This window comes from Dromiciops gliroides, chromosome 2 (assembly GCF_019393635.1).
Source record: "Dromiciops gliroides isolate mDroGli1 chromosome 2, mDroGli1.pri, whole genome shotgun sequence".
Lineage (NCBI taxonomy): Eukaryota > Metazoa > Chordata > Mammalia > Microbiotheria > Microbiotheriidae > Dromiciops > Dromiciops gliroides.
Window position 1 is genome coordinate 233372779 of NC_057862.1, and position 19200 is coordinate 233391978.

At 39.7% G+C, this 19200-nt stretch overlaps 1 protein-coding gene and 1 pseudogene across 8 annotated transcripts in view; both read right to left on the reverse strand.

Annotated features, from left to right (window-relative positions):
* Window positions 1-19200, reverse strand: part of TMEM63C (transmembrane protein 63C) — a 220666-nt gene that overhangs the window by 41204 nt on the left and 160262 nt on the right. For all 8 annotated transcript variants that reach the window (XR_006354828.1, XM_043984288.1, XM_043984290.1 and 5 more), the window contains 3 exons: window positions 9740-9882; window positions 7567-7615; window positions 4140-4248 (listed from right to left, as the gene is read on the reverse strand). Coding sequence is in view for 7 of the 8 variants with exons in the window: in XM_043984288.1 (XP_043840223.1) it covers window positions 4140-4248; window positions 7567-7615; window positions 9740-9882 (301 nt within the window). In the remaining variant the exon portion in view is untranslated. The remainder of the gene's footprint in view (window positions 1-4139; window positions 4249-7566; window positions 7616-9739; window positions 9883-19200) is intronic.
* Window positions 16452-17258, reverse strand: LOC122741151 (annotated as a pseudogene).

Sequence of the window (19200 nt, forward strand, 5' to 3'; positions counted from 1 at the left end):
AAACCTTGACTTCAGTACAGGAAAATCCTGTACAGAAGTCTCAATAAGGGGTCATTCAGCTTGTCCTTGAAGACTTCCAATAATGGACAAGTAGACCTCCAATAATGGACAAATAGGCCTCCAATAATGAATAAATAGACTTCCAATCATGGACAAGTAGATCTCTAATCATTGACAGGCAGTCCTCCAACAATGTACAAGGAAGAGGCCTCCCTGAAATGTCATTAACCTGGCATTTAACACTGATACCAATCAACCACTCCAACCTTAATTCCCACTACTCTTCTATATATACCCTTTTGTTGTTCAGTTGTTTTTTTAGTTATTTTTGACTCTTTATGACTCTATTTTTGGAGTTTTCTTGGCAAAGATACTAGAGTGGTTTGTCATTTCCTTCTCCAGCTCATTATACAGATGAGTAAACTGAGGCAAACAGGTATAAGTGACTTGCCCAGGGTCACACAGCTAGTAAGTGTCTGAGGCCAGATTTGAACTTAGGAAGATGAGTCCCAGTGCCGTATCTATTGTGCCACCTAGTTGCCCATATGTACTCTTATCTTCTAGCTAAACTACTTAACATTCCACAAACCTTTTCCCCCCTCTCAATTCCACACACCCTTAACCATTATTCCTTTTTAAATTGACTTTTATCTTTTCTTCTGCCCATAATAGACACTCTTTCCCCTGATTTCTACCTACTGAAATCCTACCCATCCTTCAAGGTCTGGCTCCAACTTCATGAAGTTTTCCATTGCCCCCAAATGGATATAAAATTCATTTGAAGAGGGCGTAGCTAGGTGGCACAATGGACAAAGCACTGGCCCTGGATACAGGAGCACCTGAGTTCAAATTCAGCCTCAGACACTTGACACTTACTAGTTGTGTGACCCTTGGCAAGTCACTTAACCCTCATTTTCCCACACACAAAAAAAATCAATTGAAGAAACATTTATTCCAGTGCTTACAATGTGAAAGGCACTGTGCTAGGTGCTAGATGGGGAACATACAAGACTAAAAAATAATTTCTCCCTATTCTACATCCCAGTAGCCCTTTGATTTTAAGTCTTTTGTAGTTTTTTGTCTTCTTGTTTTGTTGTTTTTGTTTGTGTGTTTTTTTTTGGGGGGGGGGCAATGAGGTCACACAGCCAATAAGTGTCAAGTGTCTGAGACCAGATTTGAACTCAGGTCCTCCTGACTCCAGGGCTGGTGCTTTATCCACTGTACCACCTAGCTGCCCCCTGTAGTTTTTAATATTATATTATGATTACTTGTGTATATTGCTTTCTCCAAAACCTCATGATAGTTCCCCCCAAGTAGATTCTTCCTCTTTTTTTTTTATGAGGATTTCAGTACCTGACTTTTACTCTCTTTTTAACCCCTTACAATCTGGCTCTCTACCACATCATTCTACCCAAAATGATCTTTCCAAAGTTATTAATGATCTCAATTGCCAAATCCAACAGCCTTTTTGAAATCCTCATTCTCCACCTCTGTGCAGCCTTTGACACTGTTAGTCATCCTTCTCTTTGATGATACCATCTTCTCTCTAGGTTTTTGGAAACCTACTCTCTCCTGGTTGTCCTCTTACCTATCAGACTGTTCCTTCTCAGTCTCCTTCGCTGCATCCTCATCTCAGGCACAGCCTCTTAACGTAGGTGTCCCATAGGGTTCTATCCTGGGCTCTCTTCTCTGCTCCCTCTATACTATTTCCCTTTGTGATCTCATCAACTCCTCTGGATTTAATTACCATCTCTAGGCTGATGATTCTCACATGTACTTATCTTGTCCTAACCTCTCTGCTGATCTCCAATCTCTCACTCCAACTGCCTTTCTGAACATCTTGAACTATATGTACAGTAGATATTTTAAATTCAACATGTCTAAAACCAAACTCACTACTTATCTTCTTTCTCTATAACTATAGGGGCAACACCATCCTTCCAGTCTCACAGGCTCTCAATCTAGGTGTCATCCCACACCCCTCACTCTCTCACCCCTACATACTCAGTCTGTTAACACAGCCTGTTGATTTCATCTTTGTGGCGTCTCTCAAATATGCCTCCTTCTCTCCTCTGACATGGCCACCATTTTGGTGCAGGCCCGTTACCTCATACCTGTTGGTGGGTCTGCCTGCCATGTCTTTCTCCTCTTCCATCCATCCTACATTCATCCACCAAAGTGATTTTCCTAAAGTGCAGGTTCAACTCATGTCCCTCCTCAAAACTCCAGTCACTCCTCATTTCTTGGATAAAACACAAAATCTCCATTTGACATTCAAAGCCCTTCATAATCTTGCAACCTCTCCCTACTTTTCCAGTCTTTTTACACCTTACCCCCCACCATGTCCTCTTCAATCCAGTGACAATGGCCTTCTTGCCCTCAGATAAACAAGATACTTCATATCTCAGCTTTAACCATTTTCTCCAATTATCTTCCATGCCTGGAATGCTCTTCTCATTTCTACCTACTCACTTCCTTTAAATCTTAACTAAAATCCCATATTCCATGGGAAGGCTTTCCCGACTCCTCTTAATTCTAGTGCCATCTCTCTCTTAATTATTTCCCAATTATCCTGTACATAACTTGTTTTTATATATTTGCTTGTTGTCTCCTCCATTAGACTGTGAGATCCTTGAGAGCAGGGGCTGTCTTTTGCCCCTTCCTTTTGTACCCCCAACACTCAGTACAGTGTCTGGAAGAAATACCATAGATAAATTTTATTTCTCCTAGGATTTTATCAGCTATTTGTCCAGAAAGGATATGGAGAATCTAGTGAATCAAAAGTTCAGTCTGAGTCAATGAAGTAACAACAGCCAAGGAAGAAAAGACAATCTTAGGCATCATGAAGAGATGCACAGCATCCAGGAATTAGAAACTGTTAGTCTTGTCCAACTTTACCATGGTTAGGCCACATCTTCAGTATTGTGCTTAATTCTGGGTGCCACATTTTAGGTCCAACATGGATAAACCACAGAGAACCCATAGCATGACCACCTGGATAATGAGAAACTGAAGTTCATGATTTATGAGAATAGGTTGAAGGAAGTTGAGAAGCTTAACCTAGAGGAAAGGAGACTTGGGGAGACATAGCGTTTTTCAGATATTTTAAGCGTTGTCATGTTCAAGGGACATAAAAAAGACCAACAGATGAAAGAAGAGGCAAATTTTCATTTGCTACAACAAAATATTTCACAACAAAAAGAGTTATCCCAAAGTAGACTGGGTGGTGTCAAGAGACAGCATGTTTCAATTTATTTGAAGCACCCCCACCAGCCGCAGCCCTGGCTAGCGGATTAGCTTGGTGTGTGGGCGCAGGAAGCCCCGAGATTTGAGTGGAGAGAAGAAAAGGTATATATAGACCTGGGAGTTAGATTAGAAGGGATCTGTCAGGGGGGACGAGATGAACAGTAACGCAGGACTAGGAGCAAGGAGGAAAGGCCGGTGGACAAGATTAAGTGAGGCGGACAAGATTAGAGGGGCAACAAAGGCAGCAGAGGGCAGACTGATGGAGCAGACAGACAGAAGGTTGGTGAGAGAGAAACACAGGGGTTCAGCGGTGGCAGTAAGGAGAGGAAAGTTAGAAGCAGGGGGATTTACAAAGTGAAAGGAGCTCGGAGTTAGAATAAAGTGTAACGTGCCCTGAGGCTGGAGGCGGCTAAGGCCCTTATTGTATTCAAAAAGTTTGAAGCACAGCAGGTGGGAAAGAGATGCACCTCAATGCAGTCTGGTTGTACATTTTATTTCCCTGTATTCTTAATTTAAATAGTATCTCATAAATAAACTCTGCTTTGATTATTTAGTTAAGAGGCTTTTTAATATTTTGCTTATCCATTTGGGAGTGGAGCAGTGTGGTGGAACTTTATAAACGGCCCACATTAAATTATTAGCAGTCAGATAGCCGGTTAGTCCACTGATCCCAGATTGGTCCTCCAGTCAGATTAGCCACCAATTTAGCTCAAGTCATTTAAAAATATTTCCACATGAGGAAAATATAAGAGAAGTATAGAACTATGTGAGATCTGAAGGGGAAAAGGTCATCACAGGGCAGCAAAGAAAGCTTCATGGAAGAGGAATTTGAATAGGACTTTAAAAGATAGGGAAGATTTCATTCAATAACAGGTATATTTCCTTCTCCTTACCTTTCCTTCCTTCTTGGGTTTAATTCCTCGACCATGGTGGACCATGAAGCAGAAGGTGATGAGGAAGTAGAAAAGAGAGGATATACTATGTACCCACAGGACCTTGTCACTGTCAGGAGCAAGAAGCAGTCACAGTTAGCTCAAGACCTACAATTCCACATACAGAGATCTAGCTCCTGGGTCATATGTTCTTCCTAAATGGAACACTTGAAATATTCTAGCAATTATGATCCTAGTTGATTGGCAATGCAGAAACTCATACTCTGAATGCTAAGGCTATGTCAGTCTATCTCTAGGTTTTAGCCTGACTGGCCAAATTTCCATAATGACAGGTCGCTGGGTGGAAGATTTTGGATTAGATTCTACTAATCTGATATTGTTCCACGTTGGTAGAGAGAGAGGCATTAGAAGCAGGGCAGGAAAGCTCAGAATTGGAAGGCCATTGTATCTAAATCCAACCCTTCTCTTCACTCTGAAAAAAAGTGGGCCCTGCCTTCTGGATCATCTGTCCCAATATTTCTCCTCTTCAAGTTCTAGTGCTATGATCTTCCAGGATACGGGAAAGAACACTATGTTTGAAGTCAGAAAAACTTGGGTTCAAGTCCTGATGCTTTGAGTCACCTTAAGCAAGTCACTTAACTGCTATGGGCTTCAGCTCCTCAACTGGAAAATGAATTCCTCATTTATAAGACGAACTCTAAGGTCCCTCTGAACTCTAAGTCTATGACTATTCAAGCATTTATACTGCAACCCAAATTATCTTTCCAAAACATGGCCTCTGAGGTCTCTTATGACTACCACCCCATGATTCCTTGACTGGCTCATTTCCAAGGACCTTCCAAGATCCATGAACCTTTGGACCGTGAAGCCCTTTTGGTCTTGTAAAGAACACTTGTCATTTTCAGTCATGTCCAACTCTTCCTGACCCCATTTGGGGTTTCCTTGGCAAGATGGTTTGCCATTTCCTTCTCCAGCTCATTTTAAAGATGAGGAAACTGAGGCAAACAGGCTTAAGTGACTTGCCCAGGGTCACACAGCTAGAAAATGTCTAAGGCCAGATTTGAACTCAGGAAGATGAGTCTTCCTGACTCCAAAACTAGCACCCTATCCACTGTGCCACCTAGTTGCCCTTAAACAAGCCTTATTAAAATAAGGTGTTGTTTTTTTTTTAAAGATTTATTTAAATGAAAATCTCATTGGGTAGGAAACACCTTAAAGAAATTATCAGAAAATAGGTTATCTGAGAGCTGGTTAAGCAAGAACTGTCCAGGACAAGTGTCCAGCCGGAAGAAAGGGGTGGGGTGTCATTACAGACACATTTTTATCTATTTTATAATCCTGCCAGGGACCAACTGTGCCCAGATGAAAAGAACAGTTGTAGTAATGAGTGGCATCATTTTATGCGATTACACTCGTTCTTGTAATATCTGCCACAAGGTGTCGCTGTTAGGGGCTTTGGATACAAATGTATGGATAGCTTAGAAGAAAGCCAATCACAACTAAGTTATGTAAACTGGTTCATTTTCTACCATCTAGTACCCAATGTTATAGTATTACCATGTTGTGCTATCTGGTTTTGATGGAGTGTTTGAATTTCTTTTGAGAGTGAGAGGGAAGAGGATTGTTTAGAACTTAATTCCATACAAAATCTGAAGGTTGAAATGAACCCATTTGTAGGTAAGGTAAACAATAGCCTCTACTGATAATAATAGCTAATATTTATATAGCACTTTAAGTTTTGCAAAGCACTTTATGTTATCGCATTTAATCCTCACAACAACTCTGTCGTTATCTTTATTTTATAGATGCGGGAACTGAGGCTGAAAAAGATGAATGAACTTGTTGTACCGGGTCATGCAACTAGTAAGTGTCAGAGGCAGGATTCAAATTCAAGTCTTCCTCACTTCAATTCCACAGCACTATCCACTAGCTGCCTTAAATCATTCTGTAGGGTTCCTACTGAAGAACTAGAAATACTTGGCCACCAGAACTATAATCATTCATGTAAGTCACCAGGAGAGGCTGACAGCAATTTATAGATTCACAGAAACCCAGGGTACTTAAAAGTATGTTAGTGTTCATTTTCTTGAACTTCCCCTCTAAAATATGCCCAACAAACTCTTAGCTTCTTCTTGAATACCTCCAGGTGTTCACTGGGAATGCCCATTCCATTTTTAGATAAGGGTCAGAATTTTTTTGGGGGGGGGGGCAGAGCAATGAGGGTTAAGTGACTTGCCCAGGGTCACACAGCTAGTAATTGTCAAGTGTCTGAGGCCGGATTTGAACTCAGATTCTCTTGAATCCAGGGCCACTGCCACCTACTTGCCCCAGAAATTTTAAAAGAATAATCTTGGCTAAAATCTGACTACCTATAATTTCTACCTGTTGGTCTCAGTCTTACCTTCTTAAGACATGCAAAATAAATCCCATTCCATCATCATGACAGCCTTTTAAAGTATTTGAAGATAGCTATCTCATTTGGTTCTCCTCATACCTTCCTTCTCTCTTCCACCTCCCCCCCAGGGTCACACAGCTAGTAAATGTCTAAGGCCAGATTTGAACTCAGGAAGATGAGTCTTCCTGACTCCAAAACTAGCACCCTATCCACTGTGCCACCTAGTTGCCCTTAAACAAGCCTTATTAAAATAAGGTATTTTTTTTTAAAAAAGCTTCATTTAAATGAAATATGTTCTTTCCTTCATTCTGGAATCCACTAGTCCTCTGGGGGAGTGCTGGCTTCTGAGCTTCCCCTGCCTGAAGATTCTCATAGTACTTGACTGGCAGGATGATGGCCAAGCAGGGCATATAGCTTCTTTCAACCAATCTTCATATACCATGGTCTCTTACCATCATGACCCTCCTCTGGGCCTACTCCAGCTTTAACAAAGACCCTCTTAAACATGATTTCCCGAACTAAATGCAATATTGCAAATGTGGTCTGACCAGGGCAGAATACACCAGGACTAACATCTCCCTGATTTTGAACACTATAGTTCAGGTAATGTCACCTAAGAAGCTACTAATTGGTGTTTGGACCCAAACAGTTTATTTTTATCCTCATTAAATTCCACCTTGAGTTTTGGCCCATAATTCTAGCCTATCTGGAACTTTCTGGACCCTGATTCTCTTATCCATCTCATTGCCTTTTTTTTACCTATCATCTTGCCAGGAAGACAGAAAAGTCAAATAATACTAGCTTCAGTCAATCAGTGATATCCTAACTTCCAACCCTGTTCATTAAACTCCACTCAGAATATATGTCTTCATTTATTTAGAACCTAGGAACTAGATCTTTAGGGGAAAATGGACCTCTCTCAACACAGGAAAACTGATGCCCAAAGGTGGAGACCAACACAGCCAGTCTGTTTCCTGGACTATCCCCTTTCCAGGTAAGACAGAAAGGAGATAAGAAGAGATTGGCACCTACCTTTTGCCGACATTGACAATGGTGGTACGGCCGAAATGACTATTTGATGCTGAAAAAGAAGAATGTTTGTTAGTAGCCTTGCCTCTAGGAATTCACACATCCCGGCTGAATGTCTAGACCCTTTGGATCATCTCCTATGGTCCTACTCTTCTTTCCTGGGGTCTATGAGCTAGTCCCAGAATTGTTGGGATGGTAACAGGTCCTTTTATCATATTGTCATAAAAGGAGAAAGGGAACAGAGATATCAAACTCCACAAGTGAGCTACAAAACATTCCAGTGCAGTTGAATCAGTATAAAATAGATTTGGGAGTATAAGATAGATGATGTTAATTAGTGGTTAATTTGCAGTCAATATAAGGCCTATAGGGATCTGTTTCTATTTGAGTTTGACACTGCTCATCTGGTCTAACACTCTCATTTTACAGGTGAGGAAATGGAGGTCCACAAAAGAAAAGAAGGCTTTCCTCAAAATTTCTTAGGTAGTAAATAGCAGAGTCAAGATTTGAACCCAGGTCCTCTGAATCCAAACCCAGTGTTCTTTTTTTGTTATGCTCTTTTACTCTCTGAAATGGCTGATGAATTTTTCTAGCCTCACACTGTTACAAGCCGAGCCTCCTAACCTGCAGTCTAATAACACAAAAATACTTTTAAAAACTCAGATTGGGGCAGCTAGGTGGCACAGTGGAGAGCGCACCGGCCCTGGAGTTAGGAGGACCTGAGTTCAAATCCAGCCTCAGACACTTAACACTTACTAGCTGTGTGACCCTCGGCAAATCACTTAACCCCAATTGCCTCACCAAAAAACAAAAACAAAAACTCAGATTAATTTGTTATAATCTTGCTATAATAGAATGGGCCCTGATAGTCAAATTTATTTTGTTATTATTATTCCCCGGTTTTAAATTTTTTTCTGTTGCTTACATTTGTATGGAATTACTTATTTTAAGATTACAAGTAAAAGGCAGTGTGGCATAAGTGGATAGTGGGCTGACCTTGGCATCAGGAAGGGCTGAGTTCAAGTCCTTCCTCTAATACATACTAGTTGTGTGACTCCATCCACGGGTACATTCATTGACCTTTCACTGCCCCAGGGAGCCTCCTAAGACTGAGTTACAGACAAATTGCCACTCTGGATTGATGAAGGAAGTTTCCAATCTGGGAGTTCATTACACAAATTAAATCCCAGTTGAAAAAAATATAGCTATTTGGGAAAAATGGCAACAACAGTAGGACTTACTGGTATAAGTGTTCAATGTATAGGAAGATTGCAAAACTTCAGGGGAAAATATTTAACTGGCCAAGGAGCAAATGTTCAAGTGTGGAAACAGCCAGGCATGGTCATGCATACCTACAATCCCTGCTACTGGGGATGCTGAAGTTGATGAACTCAAAAGTTCTGAGCTTCAACAGGACTAAGGCCAATCAAGTGAAAAGTCCAGCACCAATATGGTGAACCTCCAGGAGATGGAGGTAGAGTGCTGCCAGGTTGCCTAAGGAGAGGCAAATTGGCTCAGGTCAGAAATGAAGTAGATTAAAGCTTCCATTAGACAAAACAGATCACTAGTGGGATAGGGTATTTGTGAAGAGCCACATAATCTCAAAAAAAAAAAGTAGAAACTGAGGAAAAACTGGTTATTATCTTGGCAGCTGTTAGGGTTTCACACATATTAGGTGAACATTATAGAAAGGAGGATTTATCCTGTGTTGGCAATGTGTATTTTCTATTATTATTATTAAATGTTTTTAGCTAATAGTATCTACTCTTTTACATTGGGTTGACACTAGATGTATAGAAGTCATAAAAATAAAATAAACTTTCCATTCATACAGCACTTTTACTTTCAAAGCTGTTTCCGTCTATCCCTCCAAAGTGGAGGCAGTTTTATTTTTGTCATCCTTGTGAAATAAGAAGTGACAGTTATTATTTCCCCATGATACAGATGGAGAAACTGAAACAAAGTGATTTGTCCAATATCAGACAGTAAATCAATGGCAGAACTAGAATAAGGAGCCATGCTTCCTAGCTTCTAACTCCATGTTCTCCTTACACACTGCCATAAAAGATGACCCTCATTCAAGCCCTCTCTGATGATTGGAGGGAGCTGGGTTTTGCCCCCAGCCTCCGGAGGCACTATGGCTCTAGTGGTGTGTTGGCTTCTGAGCTCTCCTTACCCAGAAGATGCCCAGAGTGATTGATTGGCAGGATGATAGTCAACGAGGGCACACAAAGTAAGAGGAATAGACAAATGAGGTGTGTCTGGAAATTGAGGTACATTTTGGCATCATCTCCACACTTTTTAATCAGCTCCTCTTTCCTAGGGGAGACACAAAAGGACACTTCTCAAAAACTGGTATGACCAAAAGTTAAGTGCAAAAGAAAGGGGTTATATATCTTGACTAATCACTAGGTCACTGAAAAGCATTTTTAAATCCTCTGGGGCTGGTTTTAAAAAAAACTCACTGCTTTGCTTTAGAGGAGAGATCTACCATGAAAGGGTGGCAGTCTCAAGAAAATAGGTTTCAATTAAATGCAATTCAACACACATTTATTAAGCAGCTTCTACATGCTAGGCACTGCGTTAGGCACTGGGTATGTAAAGACCAAAAACAATATTCCTTGCTCTCAAGGAGATTATATACTACTTTTACATCAAACTAAGAATTTTCTAACAACTGGTGTTATACTTTTTTATCATAAAACTATTTCATTATTTTCCAGTTACATGTAAGAATAGTTTTCAACATTTGTTTTCGTAAGATTTTTAGTTTCAAATTTTTCTCCCTCTCTCCCTTTCCTCCCCCTTCCCCAAGACAGAAAGCAATCTGATATAGGTTATATATGTACAATCACACTAAACATGTTTCTGCATTAGTCTTGTTGTGAAAGAAGAATCAGAACACAAGGGGAACACCTCAAAAAAAGAAAAAAAAACAACAACCAAAAAGTAGAAACAATATGGTTCAATCTGCATTCAGAACCCACAGTTCTTTTTTCTGGATGTGGAGAATATTTTCTGTCATGAGTTCTTTGGAATTGTCTTGGATCATTGCACTGCTGAGAAGAGCCAAGTCTATCACAGTTGATCATCACACAATGTTGCTGTTATTGTATACAATGTTCTCCTGGTTCTGCTTATTTCACTCAGCATCAGTCCACTTAAGTCTTTCCAGGTTTTTCTGAAATCTGCCTGCTCATCATTTCTTACAGCACAATAGTATTCCATTACATTCATATACCACAACTTGGTCAGCCATTCTCCAATTGATGATCAACCCCTCAATTTCCAATTCCTTGCCACCACAAAAAGAGCTGCTATAAATATCTTTGTACATGTAGGCTTTTCCCTTTTCTATGATCTCTTTGGGATACAGACATGGTAGTAGTATGACTGGTTTAAAGGGTATGCACAGTCCCATAGCCCTTTGGGCATAGTTCCAAATTGCTCTCCAGAATGGTTTGATCAGTTTACAACTCCAACAACAATGCATTAATGTTCCAATTTTTCCACAGCTTCTTCAACTTTTATTATTTTCCTTTTTTTGTCATGTTAGCCAATCTGATAGGTGTGAGGTGGTACCTCAGAGTGGTTTTAATTTGCATTTCTCTAATCAATAGTGATTTAGAGCATTTTTTTTCATAAGGCAATAGATAGCTTTGATTTCTTCATCTGAAAACTGCCTGTTTATATACTTTGATCATTTCTCAATTGAGGAATGTTTTGCATTCTTATAAATTTGATTTCGTTCCCTATATATTTTAGAAACGAGGGCTTTATCAGAAACACTGGATGTAAAAATTGTTTCCCAGCTTTCTGCTTCCCTTCTAATTTTGGCTGCATTGCTTGTTTGTACAAAAACTCTTTAATGTAATCAAAATTATCCATTTTGCATTTCATAATATTCACTATCTCTTGTTTGGTCATAAATTGCTCTCCTATCCATAGATCTGAGAGGTAAACTATTCCTTCCTCTCCTAACTTACCTACAGTATCACCCTTTATATTTAAATCATGTACCCATTTTTTTTTTTTTTTTTTGGTGAGGCAATCGGGATTAAGTGATTTGCCCAGGGTCACACAGCTAGTCAGTGTCAAGTGGCTGAGGCTAGATTTGAACTCAGGTCCTCCTGACTTCAGAGCCAGTACTCTATCCACTGTGCCACCTAGCTGCCCCTCATGTACCCATTTTGACCTTATTTTGGTATATGGTGTAAGATGTTGGTCTATGCCTAGTTTCTGCCATACTATCTTTCAGTTTTCCCAGCAGTTTTTGTCAAATACTGAGTTCTTATCACAGAAGCTGGAGTCTTTGGGTTTATCAAATAGTAGATTACTGTAGTCATTTACTACTGTCTCCTGTGCCTAACCTATTCCACTGATCTACCACTCTATTTCTTAGTCGTTTTGGGGTGTGTGTGTGTGTGTGTTTTTGTGCGGGGCAATGAGGGTTAAGTGACTTGCCCAGGGTCACACAATTAGTAAGTGTCAAGTGCCTGAGGCAGGATTTGAACTCAGGTCCTCCTGAATCTAGGGTTGGTGCTTTATCCACTGCACCACCTAGCTGCCCCCAAATAGTTTTGATGACTGCCGCTTTATAGTATAGCTTCAGATTTGATATGGCTAGCCTACCTTCCTGTGCATTTTTTTCATTAGTTCCCTTGATATTCTTGTTCTTTCAGATGAATTTTGTTATCATTTTTTCTAACTCTATAAAATAACTTTTAGGTAGTCTGATTGGTATGGTACTGAATAACTAAGTAAATTTAGGTAGAATTGTCATTTTTATTATATTAGCTGGGCCTATCCATGAGAAATCAACATTTTCCCAATTATTTAGATCTGATTTTATTTGTGTGAAAAGTGTTTTGTAATTGTGTTCATAGAGTTCCTGGGTTTCTCTTGGCAGGTAGACTCCCAAGTATTTTATATTGCCTACAGTTACTTTAAATGGAATTTCTCTTTGTTGGTCATGTATAGAAATATGGATTTATTTTATATCCTGCAACTTTGCTAAAGTTGTTAATTGTTTCAAGTAGTTTTTAAATTGATTCTCTAGGATTCTCTAAGTATACCATCATATCATCTTCAAAGAGTTGGAAGTTTTGTTTTATCCTTGCCTATTCTAATTCCTTTAATTCCTTTTTCTTCTCTTATTGCTAAAGCCAACATTTCTAGTACAATATTAAATAACAGAAGTGATAATGGACATCCTTGTTTCACCCCTGATCTTACTGGGAATGCCTCTAACTTATTCCCATTACATATAATGTTTGCTGCTGGTTTTAGGTGGATACTGCCCATTATTTTAAGGAAAGCTCCATTTATTCCTATGCTCTCTAATGTTTTTAATAAGAACGAGTGCTGTATTTTGTCAAAAGCTTTCTCTGCATCTATTGAGATAATCATATGATTTTGGTTAGTTTTGTTATTGATATGATTCATTATGTTGATAGTTTTCCTAATGCAGAACCAGCTCTGTATTCCTGGTATAAATCCCACTTGGTCATGGTATATTATCCTGGTGATGAATTGCTGTAATCTCCTTGCTTACATTTTATTTAATATTTTTGCATTGCTATTCATTAGGAAAATTGGTCTGTAATTTTCTTTCTGTTTTGGATCTGTCTGGTTCAGGTATCAAAACCATATTTGTGTCATAAAAGGAATTTGGTAGAACTCCTTCCTCAACTATTTTTCTAAATAATTTGTATAGTATTGGAATTAATTGTTCTTTAAATGTTTGGTAGAATTAACTTGTAAACCCATCTGGTCCTGGAGATTTTTTCTTAGGTAGTTCATTGATGGCTTGTTCAATTTCTTTTTTTAAGATGGGCTTATTTAAGGATTTTATTTCCTGTTCTGTTGATCTGGGCAGTTTATATTTCTGTAAATATTCATCCATTTCATTTAGATTGTCAATTTTATTAGCATATAGTTGAGTAAAACAGCTCCTAATTAGTGCTTTAATTTCCACTTCACTGGTAGTGAATTCACCCCTTTCATTTTTGATACTGATAATTTGGTTTTCTTTCTTTTTTTAATCAAATTAACCAAAGGTTTATCTATTTTATTGATTTTTCATAAAACCAGCTCTTAGCTTTATTGATTAATTCTATAGTTTTCTTACTTTCAATTTCATTAATCTCTTCTTTGATTTTGAGGATTTCTAATTTACTATTTAATTGGGGATTTTAAATCTGTTCTTTTTCTAGCTTTTTTAGTTGCATGCCTAATTCTTTGCTCCCCCCCCTTCCTCTATTTTATTCATGTAAGCATTTAGAGATAAAATTTCCCCCAAGTACTGCTTTGGCTGCATCTCATAAGTTTTGGCATGTTGTCTCATTATTGTCATTATCTTGGATGAAATTATTGTTACTATGATTTGTTGTTTGACCCACTCATTCTTTAGGATGAGATTATTTAGTTTCCAATTAATTTTCAGTCTATCTTTTCATGGCTCTTTATTACATGCATCATGATCAGAGAAGGATGCATTTATTATTTCTGCCTTTCTACATTTGACTGTGAGGGTTTTGTGCCCTAATACATGGTCAATTTTTGGTGTATGTGCCATGTACTGCTGAGAAAAAGGTATATTCCTTTCTATCACCATTCATTTTTCTCCAGATGTTTATCATATCTAACTTTTCTAAAATTCTATTCATCTCTTTAACTTCTTTCTTATTTATTTTGTGGTTGGATTTATCTAGTTTTGAGAATGGAGGGTTCAGATCCCCCACTAGTATAGTTTTGCTGTCTATTTCCTCTTGTAACTCATTTAACTTCTCCTCTAAGAATTTAGATGCTATACCACTTGGTGAATATATGTTTTGTATTGATCTTACTTCATTATCTATGGTACCTTTTTAGCAAGATGTAGTTTCCTTTCTTTTTTCTTTTAATTAGATTTTTGTTTTTGCTTTGTTTGAGATAAGGATTGCTACCCTTGCTTTTTTTTTTTTTTTACTTCAGCTGAAGCATAATATATTCTGCTCCAAACTTTTACCTTTACACTGTGTGTATCTCTCTGCTTCAGATGTGTTTCTTGTAAACAACATATTGTAGAATTCTGGTTTTTAATCTACTCTGCTATTTGCTTCTGTTTTATGGGAGAGTTCATCCCATTTGCATTCACAATTATGATTACTGTGTATTTCCCTCCATCTTTTCCCCTGTTTGTATTTTTTTTCCTTCTTTTACCCTATTCCTTCTCACCAGTGTTTTCCTTCTGACCCCTGCCTCCCACAATCTGCCCTCCCTTTTATCAGCTGCCATTCCTTTTCTTTTTTTTTCTTTTTTTTTTTGTGGGGCAATGGGGGTTAAGTGACTTGCCCAGGGTCACACAGCTAGTAAGTGTCAAGTGTCTGAGGCCGGATTTGAACTCAGGTACTCCTGAATCCAGGGCCGGTGCTTTATCCACTGCGCCACCTAGCCGCCCCTGCCATTCCTTTTCTTTCCCCTTTCTTCCCCTGCTTCTGCCCTCCCTTCTATCAGTACCACCCTTTTCCCCTTACCCTTTTACTTCCTTAAAGACTAAACTAAGTTTCTTTATCCAAATTGGTGTATATGTTATTTCCTCTTTGAACCAAATCTTATGAGAGTAAGGTTGAAACAATGCTCACCCCTCCCTTCTTTCCCTCTATTGTAATAGTTTTTTTTTGTGCCTCTTCATATGATGTAATTAAAACCATTCCACCTCCCCTTCCCTCTTCTCCCCCATTCTCCTTTTATTCTGCCCCTTAAGTTTCTTTCTTTCTTTTTTTTTTTGGGGGGGGTAAGGCAATTGGGGTTAAATGACTTGCCCAGGGTCACACAGCTAGTAAGTGTCAAGTTTCTGAGGCTGGATTTGAACTCAGGTCTTCCTGAATCCAGGGCCAGTACTCTATCCACTGCACCACTTAGCTGCCCCTAAGTTTCTTTATATCATCACATCAAAGTCTATTTGGTAACTACACCCTAATAGAGATACAGATCTCAAGAGTTAAAAGTATTATTTTCCCTCATAGGGATGTAAACAGATTAACCTTATTGCATAACTTTTCCCCTGTTTTACCTTTTTATACTTCTCTTGAGTCTTATATTTGAAGATCAAATTTTCTGTTCACTTCTGGTCTTTTCTTCAGGAAACCTTGGAAGTCCCTTATTTCATTGAATGTCCATCTTTTCCCCTGAAAGATAATGCTCAATTTTGCTGGGTAGTTGATTTTTGGTTGCCATCCAAGCTCCTTTGCCTTCCAGAATATCATATTCCAAGACTTCCAATCCTGCCAAGGTCCTGTGGAATCCTGACTGTGGCTCCATGATATTTAAACTGTTTCTTTCTGCCTGCTTGTAGTATTTTCTCCTTCACCTGATAATTCTGGAATTTGGCTACAGTATTCCTTGGAGTTTTCCTTTTGGGGTATCTTTCAGGAGATGATCAGTGAATTCTTTTAAGGATGATTTTTATCCTCTAATTCTACAATATCAGGGCAGTTCTCCTTGATAATTTCCTGGAATATGGTGTCTAGATTATTTTCTTGATCATGGTTTTCAGGTAGTCCAATAATTCTTAGATTATCTCTCCTGGATCTATTTTCCAGGTCAGTTGTCTTTCCAGTGAGGTATTTCACATTTTCTTCTATTTTTTTCAGTCTTTTGATTCTGCTTGATGGATTCTTGTTGTCTCATGGGGTCATTAGCTTCCATCTGCCCAATTTTAATTTTTAAGGCATTATTTTCCTCAGTAAGCTTTTGCTTTTCCATATAGTCATTTTTTCCCCATTTGGCTAATTGTATTTTTTTAAGGAATTGTTTTCTTCAGTAAGTTTTTGTGTTTCTTTTTCCAGTATAACTCTCATCTCTCTAATTTCTTTTCCTATTTTTCTTCTACCTCTCTCATTTGATTTTTTTTTGAAAAACATTTTATTAAAGATCTTTACAGAAGAGCTTTGGGCACACCATTCCAGATGTCACAGAGTCCTGTTATGCAGTGGGCACTGGCTGGGGCATAGCAGGTTGCTCTGCCTTCCCACTCTTCTGCTCTGAGATGGGGGTGGTAGGAAGAATCTCATCCTTGGGCTCTATGATGCTCACATGGTCAGGCAGGGGCTTCTTGGGGCCAATCTTGCCACTTGGGTCCCAGGGCAACACGATTTTGACTTTAATTCCCAATACGCCCTGTCTGAGGAGGACATGGCACACAGCTGTTGTCGATGTAGTAGTTGATGGGGTCTCCACTGTGGATCATCAGACCATCCACAAACTTCATGGACTTGGCCCTCTGGCCTCTGAGTTTACCAGACACCACCACCTCACATCCTTTTGCTCCACTCTCCATAATGAAGCAGAGGACGCCATAGCAGGCTCTACACACAGCAAGGCCTCCCAGGAGCTTGTAATGGAGGGACTCAGCCTGAGCAATAGCACAGAGACCTCTGGTGACCACCTTCTCGGCATACAGCTCTACACTGCCTTTGGGGAAGCCAAACCTCTTCTGCACTACAGCTGTCAGTTCACGAATCCGGCGACTCTTCTCGCCAAGGACATTCTGAGTCCTGGTAGCCAAGATGATGATTTCCATCCTGGTTGGGGTAACTCACACCTCCACCCCAGAATAGCCTTCCTCAGCCAGCTCCCTGGTGAGAAACTCATTCAGCTTTAAAGATATCATCAGCAACAAACTTCCTCTTCTTGGAGATCTGCACCACCATCTTGCACCAACAGGAAAGCTCTTATTTGATTTTTAAAAGCCTTCTTCCAAAGTGACTATTTTTTTTTGCAGGGGCAATGAGGGTTAAGTGACTTGCTCTGAATCACACAACTAGCAAGTGTCTAAGGCTGGATTTGAACTCAGGTCCTCTTGAATCCAGGGCTAATGCTTTATCCACTGCACCACCTAGCTGCCCCCTCAAAGTGACTTTTTGGTCTTGAGACCAGATCATCTTCCCACTTGAGGTTTCACACGTAGGCATTTTGACAATATTGTCCTCGAGTTTGTGTTTTGGTCTTCCCTGATAGAAGCTATCAATGGTAAGGATACTTTTTTGTTTTTTACTCATATTGTAGTCTATTTTTACACTTATAAAGTTGAGGTCTGCTCTTGGGGCACAGGGGCCACTGTTGCAAGCTTCCTGTGCTGGGGAATAGGAGCCTGGTCACTGGATTTTTGCTCTGAAGCCTCTGTGGCTTTTGGATTCCTCACTGCCCTAGACTTGCTCCCTCTGCTGGGATGGCTTGAGCCAAGTTGTGCCTGTCCTGTGAGTGGTTCTCTAGCTGGCAGTTTGCCCTCTCAGTCACAGCTGGTAGGTCTCACAAATGGCCTGTTGTGCCACCAGCCTTCTGAGCCAGGACCAAGGGGCCTCAGTGACTTATTTATGTTGTGGCCAGGAGCTTCCTGCTGACTTGCCCAGACACCCTCTGTGGTGCACTGAGCTGAGCTGTGCTGCTCCGAGTTGTGCTGTGCTGCCCTCGATTTTCACTCAAATGAGAGAGGCCTTTCCTGAAGTCTTCTAAATTATCTCAAATTAGAAGATTGTGTCTCTCTGTCTTTTTGTAGGTTCTATAGTTCCAGAATCTGTTTAGAGACTTGATTTAATCTTTTTGAGGGAAACTCGAGAGAGCTCACCCACTTCCTGGCTTCTCTCCACCATCTTGGCTCCGCCCAGGCTGATCACAACTGGTGCTATCCTAAAACAGAATGGGCTGCCCCATGAAATAACGAGCTCCCTTTATTGCTGTAGGTGTTTAAGCAGGGATTCAATGGAATTCTTGGGCATGTGATTCTATGAATGGAGAAACTTATAGCTGGACCAAATGACCTCTAAAGTCCCTTCAGATTTTTAGGTTCTATAAGTCTATGAATGGGGAACCTTATTAGTGAAGAGAGGGGGAAGTATTGGGATGGAATGAATAGTGTCAGATATAGTTCTGTTGACAATGGGAATATGACTTCCAACCCTAACCCAGTGAGGGAAGTTTCCTGTAGAGCCTTCTTTCTTGTAGGTTTGGGTATAAGGATTAAGATTAGTCAGTTTCGTCAGTCATGTAGCCTAAATAAAGAGCTTATTCTGGTCTGCTGGGAATACAAAGAAATTCAAAAATTGCAAAAATCAGTCCCTGATCTCTAAGGAATTTTCTCTTTACTGGAGGTGACAATGTACAAACAAAATAAACACAGGACAAATTGGGGGTGGTTTCAGAGGGAAGGCACCAAAATTCAGGAAGGAAAGAAAGACTTTTTCTAGACAGAGGGACTTTAACTGAGACATGATGGAAACTATCTATATGGGGATGGGCCCAGTGATCTTTTAAGTGCTGGATTCTGCCTCAGGTACCAAGAAATGGTTTAGGGGAAGAGTATAGAACCTGTTTTCCATGACACTGATATGGTCCCAAGATGTATTCCTGACCTAATTTCAATTAAATAAGCATTGATTTAGCTTTTGTTATGTGAAAGACACTGGGGGACAGCTAGGTGGTGCAGTGGATAAAGCACCCACCAGCACTGGATCCAGGAGGACCTGAGTTCAAATCTGGCCTCAGACACTTGATACTTATTAGCTGTGTGACCCTGGGCAAGTCACTTAACCCTCACTGCCCCACAAAAAACAAACAAATGAAAGACACTCAGAAACAAACATTAAGTACCTACTA